At 45.4% G+C, this 20,706-nt stretch overlaps 1 protein-coding gene across 1 annotated transcript in view; it reads left to right on the forward strand.

The window, feature by feature from the left end:
• The window catches only part of Myo1e (myosin IE), a 140,958-nt gene that overhangs the window by 49,988 nt on the left and 70,264 nt on the right, over positions 1-20,706 (forward strand). The window contains exons 2-4 of the mRNA XM_069995289.1: positions 10,152-10,295; positions 12,610-12,699; positions 14,799-14,893. Coding sequence (XP_069851390.1) covers positions 10,152-10,295; positions 12,610-12,699; positions 14,799-14,893 — 329 coding nt within the window. The remainder of the gene's footprint in view (positions 1-10,151; positions 10,296-12,609; positions 12,700-14,798; positions 14,894-20,706) is intronic.

A 20,706-nucleotide genomic window follows, 5' to 3' on the forward strand; every position in this document is an offset into this window, starting at 1 on the left:
GAAAAAAAAAAAGAAGAAGAAAAAGGCAGGGTTTCCTTTAGGATGAAACAGCAAATAAACTTGAAAGGACTGGAAAAAGATGTCTCTGTTCTCTTTTTGTCCCCCATTCTTCCTCCTGAGTCAAATCCATGCTACCTGATGTCTGCAGAGACTGCCAAACATCCCAGGATTTAAAAAAAATTTTTTTTAAATTTTTTGATTGGATGTGGGGCTTGAACTCAGGGCCTGGACAATGTCACTGAGCTCTTTGGCTCAAGGCTAGTGCTCTACCTCTTTGAACCACAGCACCACTTGCAGTTTTCTGGTGGTTGATTGGACATAAACAGACTTTCCTGCCTGGGCTGGCTTGGAACCACGATCCTCAGATCTCAGCCTCCTGGGTAGCTAGGTTGACAGGCCTGAGCCACCAGCACCGGGCTAAACAGCCCATTTTGACTGTCTTAAAGCTATAGACCCAAGGAACTTGGATACTTAGGATCTAGTCCCTGTATAGGCCTCAATGCCTTGTCATTCACCAGAGTCCCTGCTTTTCCTTGTAGAGCCAAGAATTCCCTCAGCCATGGTAATGGTGGCCACAAATTGAGGTCAGTAGGAAAACAGATCTGTTTGTGGGTTGTAACGTTGCACACACAACGTGCTGAGTGAACAGAAAAGAATGTACTCCAGTGAAGAGATGGTTTGTGAACCCGGGGTTGGGTTCTGAAAATCCTTGTGATGCCCAGCGGTAGAAAACAGGAAACATCAGTTAAAATGGGAAACGGCTGTGGGCTGAATTACTGTAATTCCTCATCTTGCTGAGTGGTTGGCACAGATTCTACCATCCATGGGGTGACGTCTCTGCCTTTTTTTGTGCCTTGATAATTTTGCCCTTTGTTTGGGGGGAGGGGAGAGGTTCGTTATGAAGCACAGAGGCTTTTTAGAGTTGGAATTGCAAACAGTAAATATGCTTTTTTTTTTTCAGATTGTGTTCTTCAAGGGCTGGTGGTAGTTGGTGGTTAAAGGCATTCTAGCTTCACAGCTCTTTCAGATTCCTTCTTGTTAAACCCTCTTGTTTTTATTTTTTCTTTTCTTTTTAATGTGGGTTGTGGGGCTTGAACTCTGGGCCTGGGCATTGTCCCTGAGCTCTTCAGCTCAAGGCGAGTGCTCTACCACTTGAGCCACAGCACCACTTCCAGTTTTCTGAGTGGTTTATTGGCGATAAGTCTCACAGTCTTTCCTGCCCAGGCTGGCTTTGAACCGTGCTCTTCAGATCTCAGCCTCCTGAGTAGCTAGGATTACAGGCCTGAGCCACTGGTGTCCAGTCCCTCTTGCTTCTAAGTAGGCAAGATGGAGCCCACAGCTGGGTGTCAACTCACACCTAGCTATTCAGGAGGCTGAGATCTGTAGATTGCTGTTCAAAGCCAGCCCAGGCAGGAAAGTCTCCATGAGACTTTTTTTTTTTTTTTTTTTTGCTAGTCCTGGGACTTGAACTCAGGTCCTCAGCACTATCCCTGAGCTGCTTTTTGCTCAAGGCTAGCACTTTACCACTTGAGCCATAGCACCACTTCCAGCTTTTTCTGTTTATGTGGTACTGAGGAATTGAACCCAAGGCTTCATGCATGGTAGGCGAGCACTCTACCACTGAGACACGTTCCATGAGACTCTTTTCTCTAATTACCTACCAGGAAACCAGAAGTGACACGGTGGCTCCAAGAGGTAGAGCACTAGCCTTGAGCAGAACCAGGCCCTGAGTTCAAGCCCCACAACTGGAGGAAAAAAATACACAGTCTCACCCTGTAAAAAGTGACATAGCATTTACATAGAAGATAGGTAAACACAGGTATTTTTCTTCCTTCCCTCCCTCCCTCCCTCCCTCCCTCCCTCCCTCCCTCCCTCCCTCCCTCCCTCCCTCCCTCCCTCCCTTCCTTCCTTCCTTCCTTCCTTCCTTCCTTCCTTCCTTCCTTCCTTCCTTCCTTCCTTCCTTCTTTCTTTCCTTGCCTCTCCCTCCCTCCCTCCCTTCCTCCCTCTCTCTCCCTCCCTTTCTCTCTCCCCCTCCCTCCCCCTTCCTTTCCTCCTCCCTAACCCCCCCTCCCCCATGCCATAGCAACACTTCTGGTTTTCCAGTGGTTAACTGGAGATAAGAGTCTCATGTACTTTCTTACCCAGGATTGGCTTCAAACTGTAATCCCCAGATCTCAGCTTCCTGAGTAGCTAGAATTACAGACATGAGCTCACTGATACTTTTCTCCAAAAAGGAAGAGCTTCCCTGCCCCCAAAGGATGAGAACTTTGTTCCCTGCTGCCACCCCACCCTCCACCCCCACCTCCAGCCTCACCTCTCATTTGTATTTCTTTGAAGTAGAAGGGGGAGTTTTTCTGGCCTGGATTTTTTCCAATTGTTTCCTCCCTTTCCAACTCATGGGATAACGAACAGTACTGGCAAGCTCGTGGCAGTGGTACAATCTTGCAAGGTGGTATATAGCACTAAATAGCTGGGGAATCTGGCTTCAGTGATTTGGGCTCTTCCCTTTGGAAGGGAGGGAGTTATTCTGGGTGACCTGGGCTGCACTCTCTGATGGCGATTCCATCTTGGCCGCCTGCTTCCTGTCCCCAATGCCAAGTATTCAGCCATGCCTTCCTGGCTTTCCTGTGCAGGCTGGACTTTTCTGAGTGAACTTGGTCTACGATTTCTCTTTCTTCCACACACGTCTCCTCTTCTAGCCCAGCTCGTGTCCTCAGGTTGCTCTCTTACGAAGAAGAGTTCATTGCAAACCCAAGCAATACTTTATTTATGGGCTTCTCATCTGAGCCTTTGCTTCTCTCAGGAATGACCCCTTCCTTTCTCTCCTCCCTCCTTTCTTCCAATTCAGTGCTTCAATTTATTTAATCCTAAACTCAACTCTGATCTCATTGAAGCCTCTTAGGATGATTCAACCCATAATGATTTCTTTCAGCCATTATTTCACTGAATGGGCATTTGTAAAACTATTTGTGTGCAGGGGTTTTGTTTTTTGTTTTTTTTTAATTACAAGAGAAGTTGGGAGGAGGGTGATCCAAACCTATAATCCCAGCATTTTAGGAGGCTGAAGCTGGAGGATTATAAGTTTGAGGCCTTCTTCATAAGGTAGATGAGAGAGAGAGAGAGAGAGAGAGAGAGAGAGAGAGAGAGAGAGAGAGAGAGAGAGAGAGAAAGCAAAGCAGGGTATCAATGGTACATGCCTTGTAATCCTAGCTACTCAGGAAGCTGAGATCTGAAGATCATGGTTCAAAGCCAGCCCAGGCAGGAAAGTCTATGAGACTCTTATCTCCAGTGAATCACCAGAAAGCTGGAAGTGGTGCTGTGACTCAAAGTAGTAGAGCCCTGGCTTTGAGCACAAGAGCTAGGCCCCAAGTTCAAGCCCATAACTGAATCCCTCTGCGCCACCCCCCCCCCCCCCCCGTCATTCCCCACCCCCAGCCTGATCATTTTGCATTCTTGTGTGCAGCCCAAGTAATGTCAGAGTTGGGTTGAGATTTTCATCACTCTGGTCAGGAAATTCATAGCCAAGGTTACTACAGCAACCCGAACTCTGCTCTGCATAGCTTGGTCCTTGACAATGGAACCTTTCAGAGTTGGGGCCCAGTCCCAGAGCAGGGTGGTGATTCAGTCTCTTGCAAACACAATGGGTGAAACAGAATAGAAAGTAACTACACATTGTTTCCTGCCTCCCCTTGCTGTCTGTGGCAGAGTCCTGGTGGTTGTACAGTCTTGTGCCCGGCTGCAATTATGTTCCTCCACTGGATACTTTTAAACTTGCAGCTTTCCAGTTGTGACTTTAGTTGAAGTGCGGCTCACACAACTTCAGCTGCAGGCATTCTCTCATGGTGCACACACTCTAGGCCACAAGTTGCCACAGAAGGAGCTCAATGAGGAAAAGGGAAGAGAGACCAGGGGCAGGATTGATCTAAAGCACTTCTGCACAACCAGTGACTTTGTCTTGCACTCCTGTCAAACAGCCATGCCCTGTCTTTAAAGGGCAGAAATTGTAAGTGACCAAAAAATAAAAAATAAAATAGATATGACAGGGAAATGAAATAAAATAAAACCATACTTTCACCTATTGTAGTAGTAGTAGTAGTAGTAGTTGTGTTATTATTATTATTTGCCAGGCCTGGGGCTTGAACTCAGGGCCTGGGCACTGTCCCTGAGCTTCTTTTGCTCAAGGCTAGCACTCTACCACTTGAGCCACAGTACCACTTCTGGCTTTTCTGTTTATGTGGTGCTGAGAAATCAAACCTAGGGCTTCGTGCATGCTAGGCAAGCACTCTACCACTGAGCCCCATTCCCAGCCCTGCCCATCATTTTTAAAGCAAACCTACCTACCACACAAAATTTACCCACCAGTAGGAAATGTCTATTTCACATACTTTTCTTTCCCTCCTTCCCTCTCTTCCTCCATCTTTCTCTCCCTCCCTTCTTTCTTCCTTCCTTCCTTGCTTCCTTCCTCCTTCTCTCCCTCCCTCCTTTCTTCTCTGTTTCCTCCCTCTCCCTCTCCTTTCTTTCCTTTGCTCCTTCCTCTCTCCTTTCCTTTCTCCCTCCCTCCCTTCCTTTTTCCTCCTCCCTCCATTCCTTCCTTTCTCTCTTGGTTTCTTTTTGTTTGCTGTGGCTTTCCCCCCTTTTGCTATACAGCTGACCTACCTGCCTCAGACTTCTGAGTGTTGGATTACTGGTGTACATCATTACATCTGGCTCATGCACATTTCTTACTCCAGAGAGTATTAGTATTTTATTAGTATTTTTTCATATAAAGCTAAGTTTACTATGTAGCCCATGGACTCTAATTATACCAACTTCCCCCAAATTCCCCCCCCCCCAAAAAAAAAAGCTACAGTTTTAGTAGAGTGGAGACCGGAAAGAAACCTTTTCCTTCTTTTGAAAACTTTATTTATTGGTTAGAGCATTTATGGTATTTTATTTATTCATACAGCTTGCTCTGTGAGTAAACAACTTTTCTTTGTTGTATGTTCGGATCACTAGGGTTATTTATTTCCTTCACTGCTTTAATACTTTCCTCATGTTTAACTTAAATCATTTGCTTTGATATCTTTCTCAGCATCTCAATCTAATTTTCCCCTCTTTTCTGACTTTTGATCTCTTCCTTGCTGCCTTAAAAAACATCGAAATAGCCGGGTGCTGGTGGCTCACACCTGTAATCCTAGCTACTCAGGAGGCTGAGATCTGAGGATCGCAGTTCAAAGCCAGCCTGGGCAAGAAAGACCAAGAGACTCATCTCCAGTAAACCATCAGAAAACCAGGAGTGGCGCTGTAGCTCAAGTGGTACAGCGCTCGCCTTGATCTGAACAGCTCAGGGACAGTGCCCAGGCCCAGGGTTCAAGCCCCACAACCGACAAACAACAACAACAACAACAACAACATCGAAATGAGCTTATTTGCTACATTTAAAGGGTGATCTTCATCAAACAAATGTACAAACCTTGGCTCTTTAATTCCAATAAACTTGAATGAATATGTAGTCACTGGCAGGTATTTCTGGGGAGTGGCTTACTTAATTAGTAAGTAATACTGTGCTGTTGGCTTAAATCCCCAGAGGGGAGTCCCACACTGACCCTGGTGAATGCTGGGATGCTTGCTTCTGCTTCTCTTCCTATTTTGGGCTCCCATTAAAAAGAAAAGAAAAAAAAAAAAGAGGCATTTGTGCTCTTGGCGAGTGTAAAAGCACAAATCCCAAAGCATGTTTGCAACCAGAAACCATGCAGATATTTGTGCAAATAACTGGTGTTCCTGCTGACCATTTTGAAGTCCAACCCATTGGGTAAGGGGACTGCTGACCTCTGCTATAGATTTGCGGGGGAAGGAGTAGGAATGGAAGCCCCATTCAGAAAAACAAAAAAAACCCCAAAACATTAGGGCCCATAGTGTGATAAAGTTTGGGCTCCTGACTTTGTCAATGAGCCCTGTTCCCTAGAGGTGCAAAAACCAAAATCACATTTACATGTGCGTTAGGTTGTCTTCAGGGTAAAGAAGAGAATTCTATGAACACTGGCAGCGAGGTTTATACCCACATCTGTCGATTCCAATCCACTGTGAGACAAACACTGGTGAATCGGACGATTGTTCGGTTCTCGACCCACTTGTTAAGGCTGGCAGGGCCCCAGATGAGAAAAGACATCAACATGGGTGTGACTGCTCCATCAGGAGCTTGGCGGTGGAAATAAATGGGGTGTATTTGTCCTAAAAATGGATTTCAGCCATTTTGATGGGGATCAAATGTGGCTTGAAACATGCTCATGATGTAATCAAGTTTGTCTGTCTCCTCTTTAGCTGGATGAGAGGGTGAAACCCACCGCTATTCCCTATCTTTAGGGGGGCAGGGGCATCTCTTCCCCTTCACCCGCCTGGGTTGGGATCAGTAGCACAAAATGCCTTATATTTATGGTGGTATTGAACAGTGGTTGGGGTTTGTAAAGTGTTCATGGCAGCATCTGGTCATGAGTTGGGTATCATCTACCCCATTGCACCCAAGATGCTCTTGGCTGGAAGAGGGCCATCATTATGTATTGATTCAAAATAGCCATCAGCTAAGCCAACGACAAACCACTGACTATGGTAGACCCAAAACACAGTGTCCAAGTTTGAGAAACTGCATCTTAGAGAATTGATGGACTGTATTAACTCTTTATGACATCTTAGGGCTGGGAATGTGGTTTAATGGTAGAGTGCTTGCCTTGCGTGCATGAAGCCCTGGGTTTGATTCCTCAGTACCATAAACAGAAAAAAGCCAGAAATGGTGCTGTGGCTCAAGTGATAGAGTGCTAGCCTTGAGCAAGAAGCAAGAAGCCCAGGAACAGTGCCCAGGCCCTGAGTTCAAGCCTCAGGACTGGCAAAAACAAAAAAACAAAAAACCCAAAAGCTATTTATGACATCTTGGCTTTGAACTGCTCATTGATCTAGGAAATCATCTTGTACTGTTGACATTTCAGGCAGAGAAAATAAAAACAAGCACTGGGCTGGAATTCAAGTCCCCACACTCTTTTACTTGGCTTTTTTTACTCAAGGCTAGTGCTCTACCCCTTGAGCCACAGCTCCACATCCAGGTTTTTTTTAACTGGTTCGTTGGAGATAAGAGTCTCATGGACTTTTCTTTCCAGACTAGCTTTTTTTTTTTTTTTTTGTCCATTGTGGGGCTTGAACTCTGGGCTTGGGCGCTGTCCCTCAGCTCTTTAGCTCAAGGCTAGTGCTCTGCCACTTGAGCCACAGCACCACTTCAGGTTTTCTGGTGGTTTATTGGAGATAAAGAGTCTCACGGATTTTCCTGCCTGGGCTGGCTTTGAACCACGATCCTCAGATCTCAGTCTCCTGAGTAGCTAGGATGACAGGTGTGAGCCGCTGGCACGTGGCAAGAACCTCCATTTCTTAAGGGTCACCAGTGAGACCCCTGGCCCATGCTGGCTCTTCCTGCATGTGAGAGGGACTCTAGCAGTCTGGTGGTACTTCCTATGTGTGAGCAACAGTCCAAGCCATTGTGTGGGTGTGGGTGTTCCTCCTTTCTAGAACTTTCGTATGAATCAAATGCATTTTTTTCCTAAGCTGATTCATCCTTAGAAACTAAATGTAGGTCCAAAGAAAGCCTGTGCAGAACCCTTAGCACATGGGAAATTTCTCTTGTCATCACTACCAGCCATCACCAGGGTGACAAGTGGCATTTGGTATTGGCATTGCCATTCTTGGGTCTTGGCACACAGCTGGCTACAGCACTGGGCCCTCTGGCCTGCCCAGTGTCCTCCTGATTTGGCTGAAGAGGGGTAGGGAATGGAAAGGGGTTTCCTCAAATAGGGAGGGGGAGCCTTTCTGTTGAAGTGACATGGACGGGGAAAGCAAAAAGCCAGAAGTGCTGTGATTTAAGTGGTAGAGTGCCAGCCTTGATTGGGGAAAATAAAAAAGCTAAAGGATAGCACCCAGGCCCTGAGTTCAAGCCCCATAATGGATGGCGTGTGCGCGCGCACGGGCACGCATGCACACACACACACACACACACACACACACACACACAGAACCAGTAGAAGAAAGGACTTGGAGGTGTGGTTCAGCAGTAGAGCACCTGCCTAGCAAGCATGAAGGCTTGAGTTCAAGCCTCAGTACTGCCAAAAAACAAATGTGAAATTAAAACCCAACAAACTCCAATGGTAGAAGGAAGAAATTCACCAGGATCACCTGTGTAAGTGCATGGAGAAAGGTTGGCTTGGTGCCCAGCAGGCTTGGGCTACCTTCAGAGATCATTTCTGTGTATCAATATTGGGGTTCAAAGTCAACCAAGATGGGTGCTGGTGGCTCACGCCTGTAATTTTAGCTCCTCAGGAAGCTGAGACCTGAGACTATCAGAGAATCACGGTTCCAAGTCAGGCCAGGCATCAAAGTCTGAAACTATCTCCTCCAACAAATCACCCAAAAGCCAGAAGTGATGCACTGGCTCAAGTGGTTGAGTACTAGCCATGCGTGAAAAAGCTCAGGGACTGTGCCCCAGGTCCTGAGTTCAAATCCTAGGACTGGCACCACCACCAACAACAACAAAAAGTGAACCAAGCAATTCTGGATTGGTTCTCTAGGACTTTTGGCTTTCCTTGTTGATTTAACTTTGTGGGTGACGGAAAGCAGGAAGGGAGGGTAGGAGATGAGCCTCCAGGACTTGTGTTGGGAGAGGACCATGGGTGCTCATGAAAGCTGGTGGCCCAGGCTGTGGCAAGAGTTATTCCTCTGAACTTGGCTGGTGGAGGAGGAGGGGAAAGGGGAGGGGGGAGGGGGGAGGATCAGGAGATCTGTGGTCACTTTGCAGAATTGAAGCTGTGGGTGGTTCTGGGAAAGCCAGATATATCACACGGAAGGTTTCCCTCTGCAGGACAGCGAGATGGTAGAATCTTCTAGAATCTCTTTCCAAGTTTAGGCCTAGTGGCATGGCACACTTTTTCTGGGATGGCTTCCTGCATTTTGAAGGGCTGCTTTCCCTGGATCCTCTTAGAATTTGTGTGTCACAAAATGACAGTCTCTTTCTCCGAGAAATTAAAACAAAACTAAACAATAACCTTTTATGCTGGTACTGGGTCTTGAACTCAGGGCCTTGCACACAACTTTTTCTGCTTAAAAGTTGGTGTGCATGAGCTGGGAAGGTGGCTCAGTGGTAGAGCGCTTGCCTTGCATGCCTGAGGCCCTGGGTTTGATTCCTCAGCACCACATAAGCAAAAACAAAAAAGCCAGAAGTGGCGCTGTGGCTCAAGTGGTTGAGCGCTAGCCTTGAGCTGAAGAGCTGAGGGACAGCGCCCAGGCCCAGAGTTCAGACCCCACAACCAGACCCAAGGGGGGGGAAAAAAAAGTTGGTGTGCACACCTCTGCTTCTGGCTTTTTGTTAGTTAACTGTAGGTAAGACGCATGGAGTTGTCTGCTAGGCTGGCTTTAAACTGTGATCCTCATATCTCAGCCTCGGAATGGCTAAGATTACAAGCATCCTGAAGGCTTTGGATAGAGTAACAATGGTGACTTTAGGGAGGGAAGATGTTTCAGGTGACTTCAGCAGTGCTGACCTCATGATCATTCCATAGTCAAATTTGATGGAACAGATCAGAGACTGGTTTGGGCTGCAGTTGTTTTAGGTGTTGTCAGCAGTAGGGCTTGAACTTAGGGTCTGGTGACAGGTGTTCTACCACCTGAGTCACACCCTTAACCTTTTTTTTGGCTTTATTTTTCAGGTAAGGTCTCTCCTCTTTTTTGTCTCAGACCAGCCTGGACCACAATCCTATTTATATCTCCCACCTAGCTAGGGTGACAGGAGCAGAGTTTTTATATTGAGATGGTGGTCTTGCTATCTTTTTGCCCTGGCTGGCCTCAAGTCAGGATTCTCCGAATCTCAGCCTCCCATGTAGGAATACAAGAAGGATCTACCATGTCCAGCCTGTATGGTGTGTTAGGTCATCCTTATGCTGACTCTGAAGTGGAATTCTCTCTCTCTCTCTCTCTCTCTCTCTCTCTCTCTCTCTCTCTCTCTCTCTCTCTCTCTCTCTCTCATACAAATGAGCAAAAGAGAAGCTTCAATGATTCAGTAAGGCTGGAAACTTGAATCCAGGTCTATGATGGTGAAATCACCATGTGCGCGTCTCACTGATGTTGTGTGGTTTGGTCCATAGGGAAGCAAGGGTGCCTTCTGGTACCACTGGCAGAGTCACAATGTCAAACACAGCGGTGTGGACGACATGGTCCTCCTGTCGAAGATCACCGAGAGCTCCATCGTGGAGAACCTGAAGAAGAGATACATGGACGATTACATCTTCGTATCCTTTGCACGTCCTGGGACAGGAAGATTTAGTAATATTTAATTTTAATGTGTATCTCTGGGCCTGGAATTTGAGCTTGGATTCTGCTATGCTCTGTTTTGCTTATGGTTGATGCTCTACCACTCGAGCCACACCTCCAATACAGTTTTTTTTTTAAACTGGTTAATTGGAGATTGAATCTCAACGACTACCTAGGCTGCATTTCAATTGTGACCCTCTAGATCTCATCCTCCTGAGTAGCCAGGATGACAGGTGTAAGCCAGCTGGGCCTGGCTCAGCTTTTGCACTTTTGTTTGGTCACATGGTGCAGGCTCAAGACATTTCTCAAGGTCATTGGCAGAGAGCTTTTCATTCCGTCACATTGTTTCCTTGATGTGACATTGCCCGTGTGTGTAGCGCTTAAAATCTCTGCAGGTCTGCCTTCCAGAATTTTGTTGATTGCACAGCACAGATTTCCCAGTCAAGATTTGAACAGGTTTAAGTAAGATGCCCCTGGAGCCACCAGAAAACTGGAAGTGAAGTGGTAGATCAAAGTGGTAGAGCACTAGCCTTGAGCACAAAAGCTCCAGCACGCGCACACATACACACACATACACACACATACACACACACACACACACACACACACACACACTTGCCTCATGCACATTGTAAAAGCAATTTAGCCATTTTTTCCCTGCAGCTTTCCTAAAGGAGGCATTATAAAATGAAGCTCAAGCCGGGTGCCAGTGGCTCACACCTGTCATCCTAGCTACTCAGGAGGCTGAGATCTGAGAATTGTGGTTCAAAGCCAGCCAGGACAGGAAAGTCCATGAGATGCTTATCTCCAGTTCACCACCAGAAAGCTGGAAGTGGTGCTGTGGCTCAAGTGGTAGAGTGCTTGCCTTGAGCTGAACAGCTCAGGGACAGTGCCCAGGTCCAGAGTTCAAGCCCCATGACCAATCAAAAAGAAAAAAAAAAGAAAGAAAGACAAAATAATGAAATGAGGCTCAACTATGGAAAACGCCTGATATTCTGGAGTTTTTCTTTCCATTTCAATGTCAGCCTTTCTTCAGATGACATATTCATATGGCTTTAAAAATGCAACATAAACTCCATGCTTCGTGGCAACCCCTTTGTACAGCTACTTAAAGATTCAAAAAATTCCCCAGAGAAAAACAAAACAACAACAATAAAAAAATACCAAATGCTGCTTGATGTCAGAGGCTCACGCCTGTCATCCTAGCTACTCTGCAGGCTGAGATCTGAGGATCCCGGTTCAAAGCCAGCCCAGGCAGGAAAGGCTGTGAGACTCTTATCTTCAATGAACCACCAAAAAGCTGCAAGTGGAGCTGTGGCTCAAGTGGTAGAGCACTAGCCTTGAACACAAAAGCTCAGGGATAGCAACCAGGCCCTTAGTTCAAGCCTGAGGACCTCAGGCACACATGCACACACTTAACAAGGTATAATGAGTAGTCTAAATAACGTATAGTTTAGTGCAGTAGTTTTAAAAATAGAAAATCATGCAAAGAAAAATACTTATCATTTGAGAACAGAAGCAACCCCAGTCTTGCCATTCCATGGCTTTTCTGTTCTGTTTTGCTTTTTTCTTAACTGGACTCAGCACCAGTTCTAGAAAGAATATGCTTTGGTTTGGTTTAGAATAATGATTTCTTTCCAGTACAACCTTGGTAATTCAATTCATTATTGTTTCTGGAAGGAAGTAACAGCTGGGCTCATTAGGTAATTGCTTTTGTCTTTGGATTCATTTGAAAACAACAAACAGGAACTTTCTATTCATGCTGAGCAATCTGTGTGAACTCTTTTTACTTTTTCTTCTTCTTCTTCTTCTTCTTCTTCTTCTTCTTCTTCTTCTTCTTCTTCTTCTTCCTCCTCCTCCTCCTCCTCCTCCTCCTCCTCCTCCTCCTCCTCCTCCTCCTCCTCCTCCTCCTCCTCCTCCTCCTCCTCCTCCTCCTCCTCCTCCTCCTCCTCCTCCTCCTCCTCCTTCTTTTTTAATTGCTCATGGGACTTGAACTCAGGGCCTGCACACTGTCCCTGAGCTCTTTTGCTCAAGGTTAGCACTCTACCACTTTGAATCCCATTGCTCCTTCTGGTTTTGAGTGGTTAATTGGAGATAAGAATCTCATGGGGACTTCTCTGCCCAGGCTAGCTTTGAACTGTTATTCTTATCTGTCAGCTTCCTGAGTAGCTAGGATTACAGGTGTGAGCCACCTGTTCCTAGCTGACTGAATTCTTGATAACATCCTGTCACTGCAGGGGACAATGGATTACTAGGAATATTAATGATGGTCCTTAACCAGCTTAAATCCAGACCTACATAGGATCTGTGCTAATCTCAGTCAACCCTTTTAAGCAGATGCCATACTTCGGAGAGAAGGAGATTGAAATGTACCAAGGAGCGGTAAGTAATGAGCTACGTCCATTATTACTAAGTCTAGAGCTTATACAATGCAGAATATTTTTCTTTCTTGTAATTAATGATATACTTGCATTGCCCATGAATGATTTTTTTTGTGTGTGTGCCCATCCTGGGGCTTGAACTCAGGGGCCTGGGCACTGTCCCTGAGGCTTTTGTACTCAAGGCTAGTGCTCTACCACCTGAACCACAGCTCCACTTCTGGCTTTTTTGCTGGTTAACTGCAGATAAGAATCTCATGGACTTTCCTGCCCTGGGCTAGCTTTGAACCACAATCATCAGATCTCAGCCTCCTGAGTAGTTAGGACTTATGGTAAATTTTAAGGTAGAAGCAAAGGTGGGGAATAGGAAGGAATTGAATGAAGCAGGATGTCGATCTGGTTCAGGCAGGAAAATTATTAGGTATGGAGATGTTTCCATTTCAGCCATGTCACAAGATTCAGTCCCACACCCAACAGAATAGGTGTAGCACGATTCCGCTTCCCAAATGGATGACACCAACCTGCAGGACCCGTTTATGTCTTTCTAGAACCCCTGCCTCCACCCTCTGAGGGAAAAGTTTAACTTTTTATCCTCATCCATTGATAATGCCACTCAGTTTGGGGACAAATCTTCCTGCAAGTAACTTGCCTCTTAGAGAAACAGTGAGGAGGAACTGAGAAATTGTCATCACCCTCAGACCTCAGGCTTTGGGAGGAGGTCTCCCTTCAGCCCTGCCACCCACGTGTCTCCAGAAGGATCTAGAAGTAGAACGTGGTTGCAGAGGCGAGGTTGGTAGGAAAGGTGTGGTATAGAAGTGTCAAAGGGACCATGGACATGTTTGAAGGCTGAATCATGCCCCATCTGTGGAAAAGTGCATATTCCATTCTAATTTTCTCAGGATGGCATTTTACTTCAGCTAGGATGGTGTGCGTGCGTGCGTGCGTGCGTGCGTGTGTGTGTGTGTGTGTGTGTGTGTGTGTGTGTGTGTGTGTGTGTGTGTACTCACATGTCAGTCCTGAGGCTTGAACTCAGGGCCCTGAGCTATTTTTGCACTCTACCACTTGGGCCACAGCTCCAGTTCTGGCTTTTTACTGGTTAATTGGAATTAAAACATCTCATGGGCTGGGCACCAGTGGCTCAAGCCTGTAGCAATGCAAGAGGCTGAGAGCTGCGGGTCACTGTTGGAAACCAGCCAGGGCAGGAAAGTCCGTGAAACTCTTATCTTCAAATAACCACCAGAAAACTGGAAGTGGCACTGTGGCTCAACATGGTAGACCATTATTAGCCTTGAGTGAAAAAGCTTAGAGACAGCACCCAGGAGGAGGAGGAGGAGGAGGAGGAGGGGGAGGAGGAGGAGGAGGAGGAGGAGGAGGAGGAGGGGGAGGAGGAGGAGGAGGGGGAGGAAAAGAAGAAGAGGAAGAAGAAGAGGAAGAAGAAGAAAGGAAGAGGAAGAGGAAGAAGAAGAAAGGAAGAGGAAGAGGAAGAGGAAGAGGAAGAAGAAGAAGAAGAAGAAGAAGAAGAAGAAGAAGAAGAAGAAGAAGAAGAAGAAGAAGAAGAAGAAGAAGAAAGAAAGAAGAAAGAAAGAAAGAAGAAGAAGAAGAAATCTCAGAGACTTTCCTGCTCAGGTTGGCTTCAAGCCACAGTCCTTAGCTCTTAGCCTCTTGAATAGCTAGGAATGCAGGCATGAGCCACCGATGCCTGGCTGTGTGTGCTAAGACTTGTTTTCTTTGCCAGTTCTGGGGCTTGAACTCTGGGCCTGAGCATGTCTCTGAGCTTCTTTTATTCAAAGTTAGCACTCTACCACTTTAGCTACAGCTCCACTTCTGGCTTTTTTGAGTAGTTTATTGGAGATAAGAGTCTTATGGACTTTCCTGCCTGTGCTGGCTTTGAACCACAATCCTCAGGTCTCAGCCTCCTGAGTAGCTAGGGTATCAGGTGTGAGCCACCGGTGCCCCCGTGTTTGTGTGTTTGTTTTGTTTTTAAATGAAGTTCCTTAGAATGCAAGCTGTCGGGTGGAATTAATAGCCACCAGAACTGAATGAAGAGGCCAAGAAAGGAAATCAGAGTTGGTTCCATCTAATTGTGGTTCTTTGCCTTTCTAGGCCCAGTATGAAAACCCACCTCATATCTACGCCCTGGCGGACAGTATGTACAGAAATATGATCATCGACAGAGAGAACCAGTGTGTCATAATCAGGTATGACAGGGGCTGCAGGCCAACACACCTCTGTCTTCTTGGCACTCTGCCACCAGTTACGTGTTCCCAACAGCCACTCATGTCCAAGGCTGCATAATGTGGCCATCTAGCAAGCAGGCTGGTGAAACTGTCACATCCTTCTAGCTTCCATAGTAGGTTTTTTTTTGTTATTGTTGTTTTGTTTTTCTGGTTTTGTTTTGTTTTGATGCTGGTCCTGGGACTTGAACTCAGGGCCTGGGCACTGTCTCTGAGGTTTTTTTGTTTGTTTGTTTTTTGTTTACTCAAAGCTAGCACTCTGCCACTGAAGCCACACCTCCACTTCACTTCTGGCCTATTGGTGCTTTACTGGAGGTAAAGAGTCTCACTGATCTTGCTGATTCTCCTACCTGGGCTGGCTTAGAACTTTGATCCTCAGATCTCAGCCTCTGGAATAGCTAGGATTACAGGCGTGAGCCACTGGTGCCTGAGCCATAGCGTTTCCAGTTAGAATCCTGACACACAGCCATGCGTTTCTGCTGGTTACCAAGTTAAATGGTGCCACTGTGAAAGGTGGAAAATGTCTTACTTTTGTTTGATCAGAAATTGGAAGTTCTTTTCCTGTCCTGAGTTTCATACATGGTGGCTCACTGGATTCTCAGCTGGAATTCTTTCCTTGGATCCTACTTTTTCCTTTGCTTGCAATGTAGTACTTCAGATTTGAGCTTGGTGTCCTGGTTGGGCCAAGGACACTGCCATTTGAGCCACTCCTCAAGTCCTTCTTCCATTTCAGTTATTTGTTGCCTAAGTTGTCCTGTCTTCACAGGCTTAGGGCCAGCATTGGACAGCAATCCTCCTAACCTGCTCTTGTATAGCTGGGATGGCAGGTGTATACCACCAGGCCTAGTGTGCTATCTTCCTACTCTCTACCTCCTGAGTAGCTGGGATTAGGGGGTGTGATTCACTGCACTTGGCTACCATGTCTGAGCTCCTTTGATATAGTTTCGTCATTTGCCTTGATTTTGGAGGACATGACTAGTAAGTGTCAGCCTTTGGGATCTGCAAGTGGATTTCGTAATTCATTTAACCTGGCCCATTGCTGGGTGTTTTGGGGGTGAAGCACTTTGTCATTGATTTCCTACTATGAGCATTTGCAGTCAGGTAGGTGTGGACAGTACAAGCCTGGTCATCAATCCTCCTATTTACACTTCCCTGTGTAGTTGGGATTACAGGTATGTACTACATGCCCAGATTTTTCTGTTCAGATAGGGATCTCACAACACAAGCCAAAACCACAATCTCGGTCTGGAAACACCATCTCCCTCATTAGCTAGGATGCCAGGTACGCACTTCCACTCCTGGCTGACAGTTAACTGTTTGGTGACCTCCTTCCCACCCCCACCCCTCCACCAAAGCTCAATCCAATATATTTATGTTCCTCTTTTTTAATTTTTTGCCTTTTCATCTGAAGCATTTTGGAAAAAAAGCTTTGATTACAGATACTCACAAGTATGTATCACATTAAAAAGATTATAATATACTGTACCGATCAGCCATTTTCCTAGTTATCAAGATAATGGTCAAACATGGAGGTAGAGGTATGGTTCAAATGGTAGAATGCGAGTCTTGACCAAAAAGAAAAGTGAGAGCATAAGGCCCTGAATTCAAGCCCTAGTATTGGTACACGCGCATGCGCGCACACACATACGCACACAAACATAAGATATGGTTAATCCTGTTTTTCTTAGTCCTTCTTTCCTAACCTACTTGACCATTTAAGACAAATTCCAAATAACCTCTCCCTTCATTTGTCAATAATCAAAACCATCCAAAGATTATTGTACCTTGAAAATGAATGATTTGTGGATGGGTATAACTCTGTGTTAGAGCCGTACTTAGTATGTATAAGGTCCTAGACTCAATCACCACCACCAACACCAAAAGGAAAGAATAAAGCTTTTATTATCACCTAACATCAGTATTCTGCTTTCAGGCCTAGCAATACATTCTTCTTTGTAGCAAGTTGTTGTTTTTTTCTAATTTATTTAGAATCCAAACAAAGCTGACCCATGGCCCTGGGTGGCTGTGTCTCTTTAAGGCTCTTTTCTTGGCTTTGTTTTCTAGGCATTTATTCGTGAAAGAAGGAATTCTTTGTCCTGCAGCTCTCTTTCTACAGTCTGGCACTGTACCCCATGATGAAGCTTAAGTTTTCTCTGTTCCCTTTGCTTCCTGTAAATGGCAAATTCACATTCAATTTTTAAGCCAAAACCCTTGTCAGTTATGCTGTGAACTGAATGCTGGCAGCCTGAATGCTGGTGGACTCACCTAGTCTAAATTTTCATTCCGTGGCTCTTCCTTAATTAAGGGCTAGAAAAAAAAAAAAACAACCACCCAACAATCAGTACTTTCGAATGCTATGCTTTGTTCTACGCATGTTAGGTGGAGCTCTTTTGCCACTGTAAAATACCATTTTGGTGAGGATAACATTTGTGATTCATTGTCATTACCTCTCACATTTCAAAGCAATGAGTTGTTGCTCTAGCAACCTCTCTAGGTACTGTGTTTTTATTGTCACTATTATCTCAAACTCTTACCTATTGAACTAGCTTGTGATAAGGATTGTGTGTGTGTGTGTGTGTGTGTGTGTGTGTGTGTGTGTGTGTGTGTGTGTGTTTGTGTGCGTGGGGCTTTGAATTTGCTCTTGTCTTGGTTAATGGTCTTTTTGATGGTTCTATAGTAGTTCCCTGGAGATCTTATTTAAGATGTTCCTAGGTCATTTTCGGATATTTCTTGTTTGAGACTTCATTAGCCCTTTCTCCAAGGGGCTTCACTAGTTCATTTTAAGGGACTGTGGTATTCTGAGATCACTGATCACTCTTCCAAAGTGCTCTCTGCCCCCAGCTAAGTCTTTCGGCGGGGGCGGGGGGGCGGGGGGGTAGAAGAGGATAGTTCTAAGTAAATATCGTCAGGGAAATTGAGTCATGTTTCCACATTGTTATTTAAAGTTCACTTTTAAGAATCTTGTAGTGCTTTTATTGTAATTAATTAATTAATTAATTTTTATGGTGCCAGTCCTGAAACTTGAACTTAGGGCCTGGGCGTTATCCTTGAAATTTATTCACTCAAGGCTAGTGCTCTACCACTTGAGCTACAGCTCCACTTCTGGCTTTTTTAGGTGGCTAATTGGAGATAAGAGTCTCAGATATTTCTGCCTTGGCTGGCTTCCCCCCATGATTCTCAGATCTCAGCTTCCTGTGTTGCTAAGGATGACGGGCACCATCACCTGTATTAATAATCTTGTGTGGCCTACAAATGCTGTTATTTATTCTATCATGATGTTATCTATTGGCAGAAAAATGGTTTGTGACTAAAGAGTGGTTAATAAGGAAATACCTATGTGGTAATATGTTTGTGTGTATGTGTGTGTGTGCATACATGGTCAGTATTTGGGCTTGAACTCAGGGCCTGAACGCTGTCCTTGTTCTTTTTTGCTCAAGTCTAGTAGTGCTCTATCACTGGGGTCACACCTCCACTGCTGGCTTTTCTGGCAGTTAATTGGAGATAAAAGATTCATGGGCTTCAGTTTGGCTTCAACCCACAATCCTCAGATCTCGGCCTCCTAAGTAGCTAGGATTACAGGCCTGAGCCACTAGTACCCAGCCAGAATATTCTTTGATCAGTTTTCTCATTGTCAAATAATTCTAGTCATGTTGACTCCCATGAAAAGGCTGTTAATCTGTTTGTTCGAAATCAGCTTTAGCAAGAACATGTGTGGGATTCTTATCTCCAATTAACGAGCAAAAAGCTAGGCATGGAGCTGTGGCAAAAGTGGTAGAGTACTGCCTTGAATAAAAAAGCTAAAGGAAAATGTCCAGACCCTGAGTTCAAGCCCCAATACCTGCAAACACACAAAATAATAAAGTAAAAAGAATTTTCTATATAATAAATTGTCCTAACAAGGTAGAGATAGATCTTTTTCCTTGTTCCCTTTCATTTCTTTTTCTGACATTATCTTTCTATACATAGTTACAAGCATGTTATAGATACATTGTGGTTTGTTGAAATAGCCACTTCATAGTCCTTATATTATTTTAAATGTCTTTCCTGTTTCATTGGGTGGTTACACAACTCCACTGTACTGATTTTGTGAAGTTCTTGAATATTTCCATTGTTACACCTTATAAAACGGACTTAGACTTGTTAAGTTTTATCAACAATCTAGTCACCTTGGATCTAGTGTATAAATTATCTGATTATGCTGACCATTTACAAAGATAATTTGGGGAAGGGTGTGGTAGAGCACACCTGTAATCCCAACTATAAAGGAGGTATAGGTAGAAAGATCGAGATGAAAGACAAGTCAGAACAATAACAACAAAAAAGGAGGCTATTTGGAAAAGTAAAGCAAAAAAGTGACTGGGGGCGTGGCTCAAGTGGTAGAGCACCTGCCTGCAAGTGCAAGTCCCTGAGTTCAAATCCTCATGATCACCATTGTCATCATCTCATGGAGTTGAGCTAACTTGAGCCTGAGGATGGGCACATTTCCTGGAGACATGGGTCTCCTCGTCCAGTCCCACTGGGTATCTACTTGCCTTGTATCTTAAGGCCTTTCCATTTGGTTTCTTAGTGGAGGAAGTCCAACCTGTAAGCCAGGAGTTCAGGCCCAGGCTGCACAGCATCGAGGGATGCTGAGTCTAAGAGGCTCCAATCCCTGGGCCAGGCCCCCCACCGGTACCCCCAGTCTCTCTTAACACCACATAGCAGTTCAAGGACATCCAACACAACTAGAAGTTTGCCAAATGGCGAGTTTAATTTTGGGTTGGCTTGAAAAACACAATGATTTCAACATTGGTCTCAGCTTGCTTTTGTGGGTATGTGGGGGGTATCCCCTTATTTGATTGTCTTCTGTCCATGTGCCTCTGTGCCCTCAAAATTCTTTTCTTTTTTTAATTGTTGGCTGTGGGGTTTGAGCTCAGTTCCTGGGTGGTATCCCTGAGCTGTTTTGCTTGAGGCTAGTGCTCTACCACTTTGAGCCATAGCTCCATTTCTGGTTTTCTGGTGGTGGAAAGAGGATAAGAGTCTCGTGGAATTTTCTACATGTGCTGGCTTTGAACCATGATCCTCAGATCTCAGCCTCCTGAGTAGCTAGGGTTACAGGAGTGAGCCACCAATACCTGGCTAAAATTCTGTGTGTGTGTGTGTGTCTGTGTGTCTGTGTGTGTCTGTGTGTGTCTGTGTCTGTGTGTATGTGTATGTGTATGTGTGTGTGCGCCAATCCTGGAGCTTGAACTCAGGGCCTGGGTGCTGTCCCTGAGCTTTGGTGTTCAAGGATAGTGCCACTTAAGCTTTACTTCAACCTTTTTGGTGGTTAATTGGAGATACAAGTCTCATGAAAATTCCTGCTTGGGCTGCTTTGAACCATAATCCTCAGATCTCAGCCTCCTGAGTAGCTAGGATTACAGGCATGAAGCAGAAGCACCCAGCCTTCCCAAAATTCTTTTTTTTTTTGGTCGGTTGTGGGGCTTGAACTCTGGGCCTGGGCGCTGTCCCTCAGCTCTTCAGCTCAAGGCAAGCACTCTACCACTTGAGCTACAGCGCCACTTCCGGTTTTCTGGTGGTTTATTGGAGATAGGAGTCTCACGGTCTCTCCTGCCCGGGCTGGCTTTGAACCGTGATCCTCAGATCTCCTGAGTAGCTAGGATTACAGGCGTGAGCCACCAGCGCCCGGCTTCCCCAAAATTCATGATCAACCAGAACTAGCAAATACATGGTCCTGTGAACTAGCAGACAGCTACTGTTTTAACTTTGAATGTCTATTATTTTCCATGAGATGATCC

This window comes from Dipodomys merriami, unplaced genomic scaffold (genome assembly GCF_024711535.1).
Source record: "Dipodomys merriami isolate MVZ:Mamm:240054 unplaced genomic scaffold, mDipMer1.0.p SCAF_48, whole genome shotgun sequence".
In the NCBI taxonomy this organism is placed as follows: Eukaryota; Metazoa; Chordata; class Mammalia; order Rodentia; family Heteromyidae; genus Dipodomys; species Dipodomys merriami.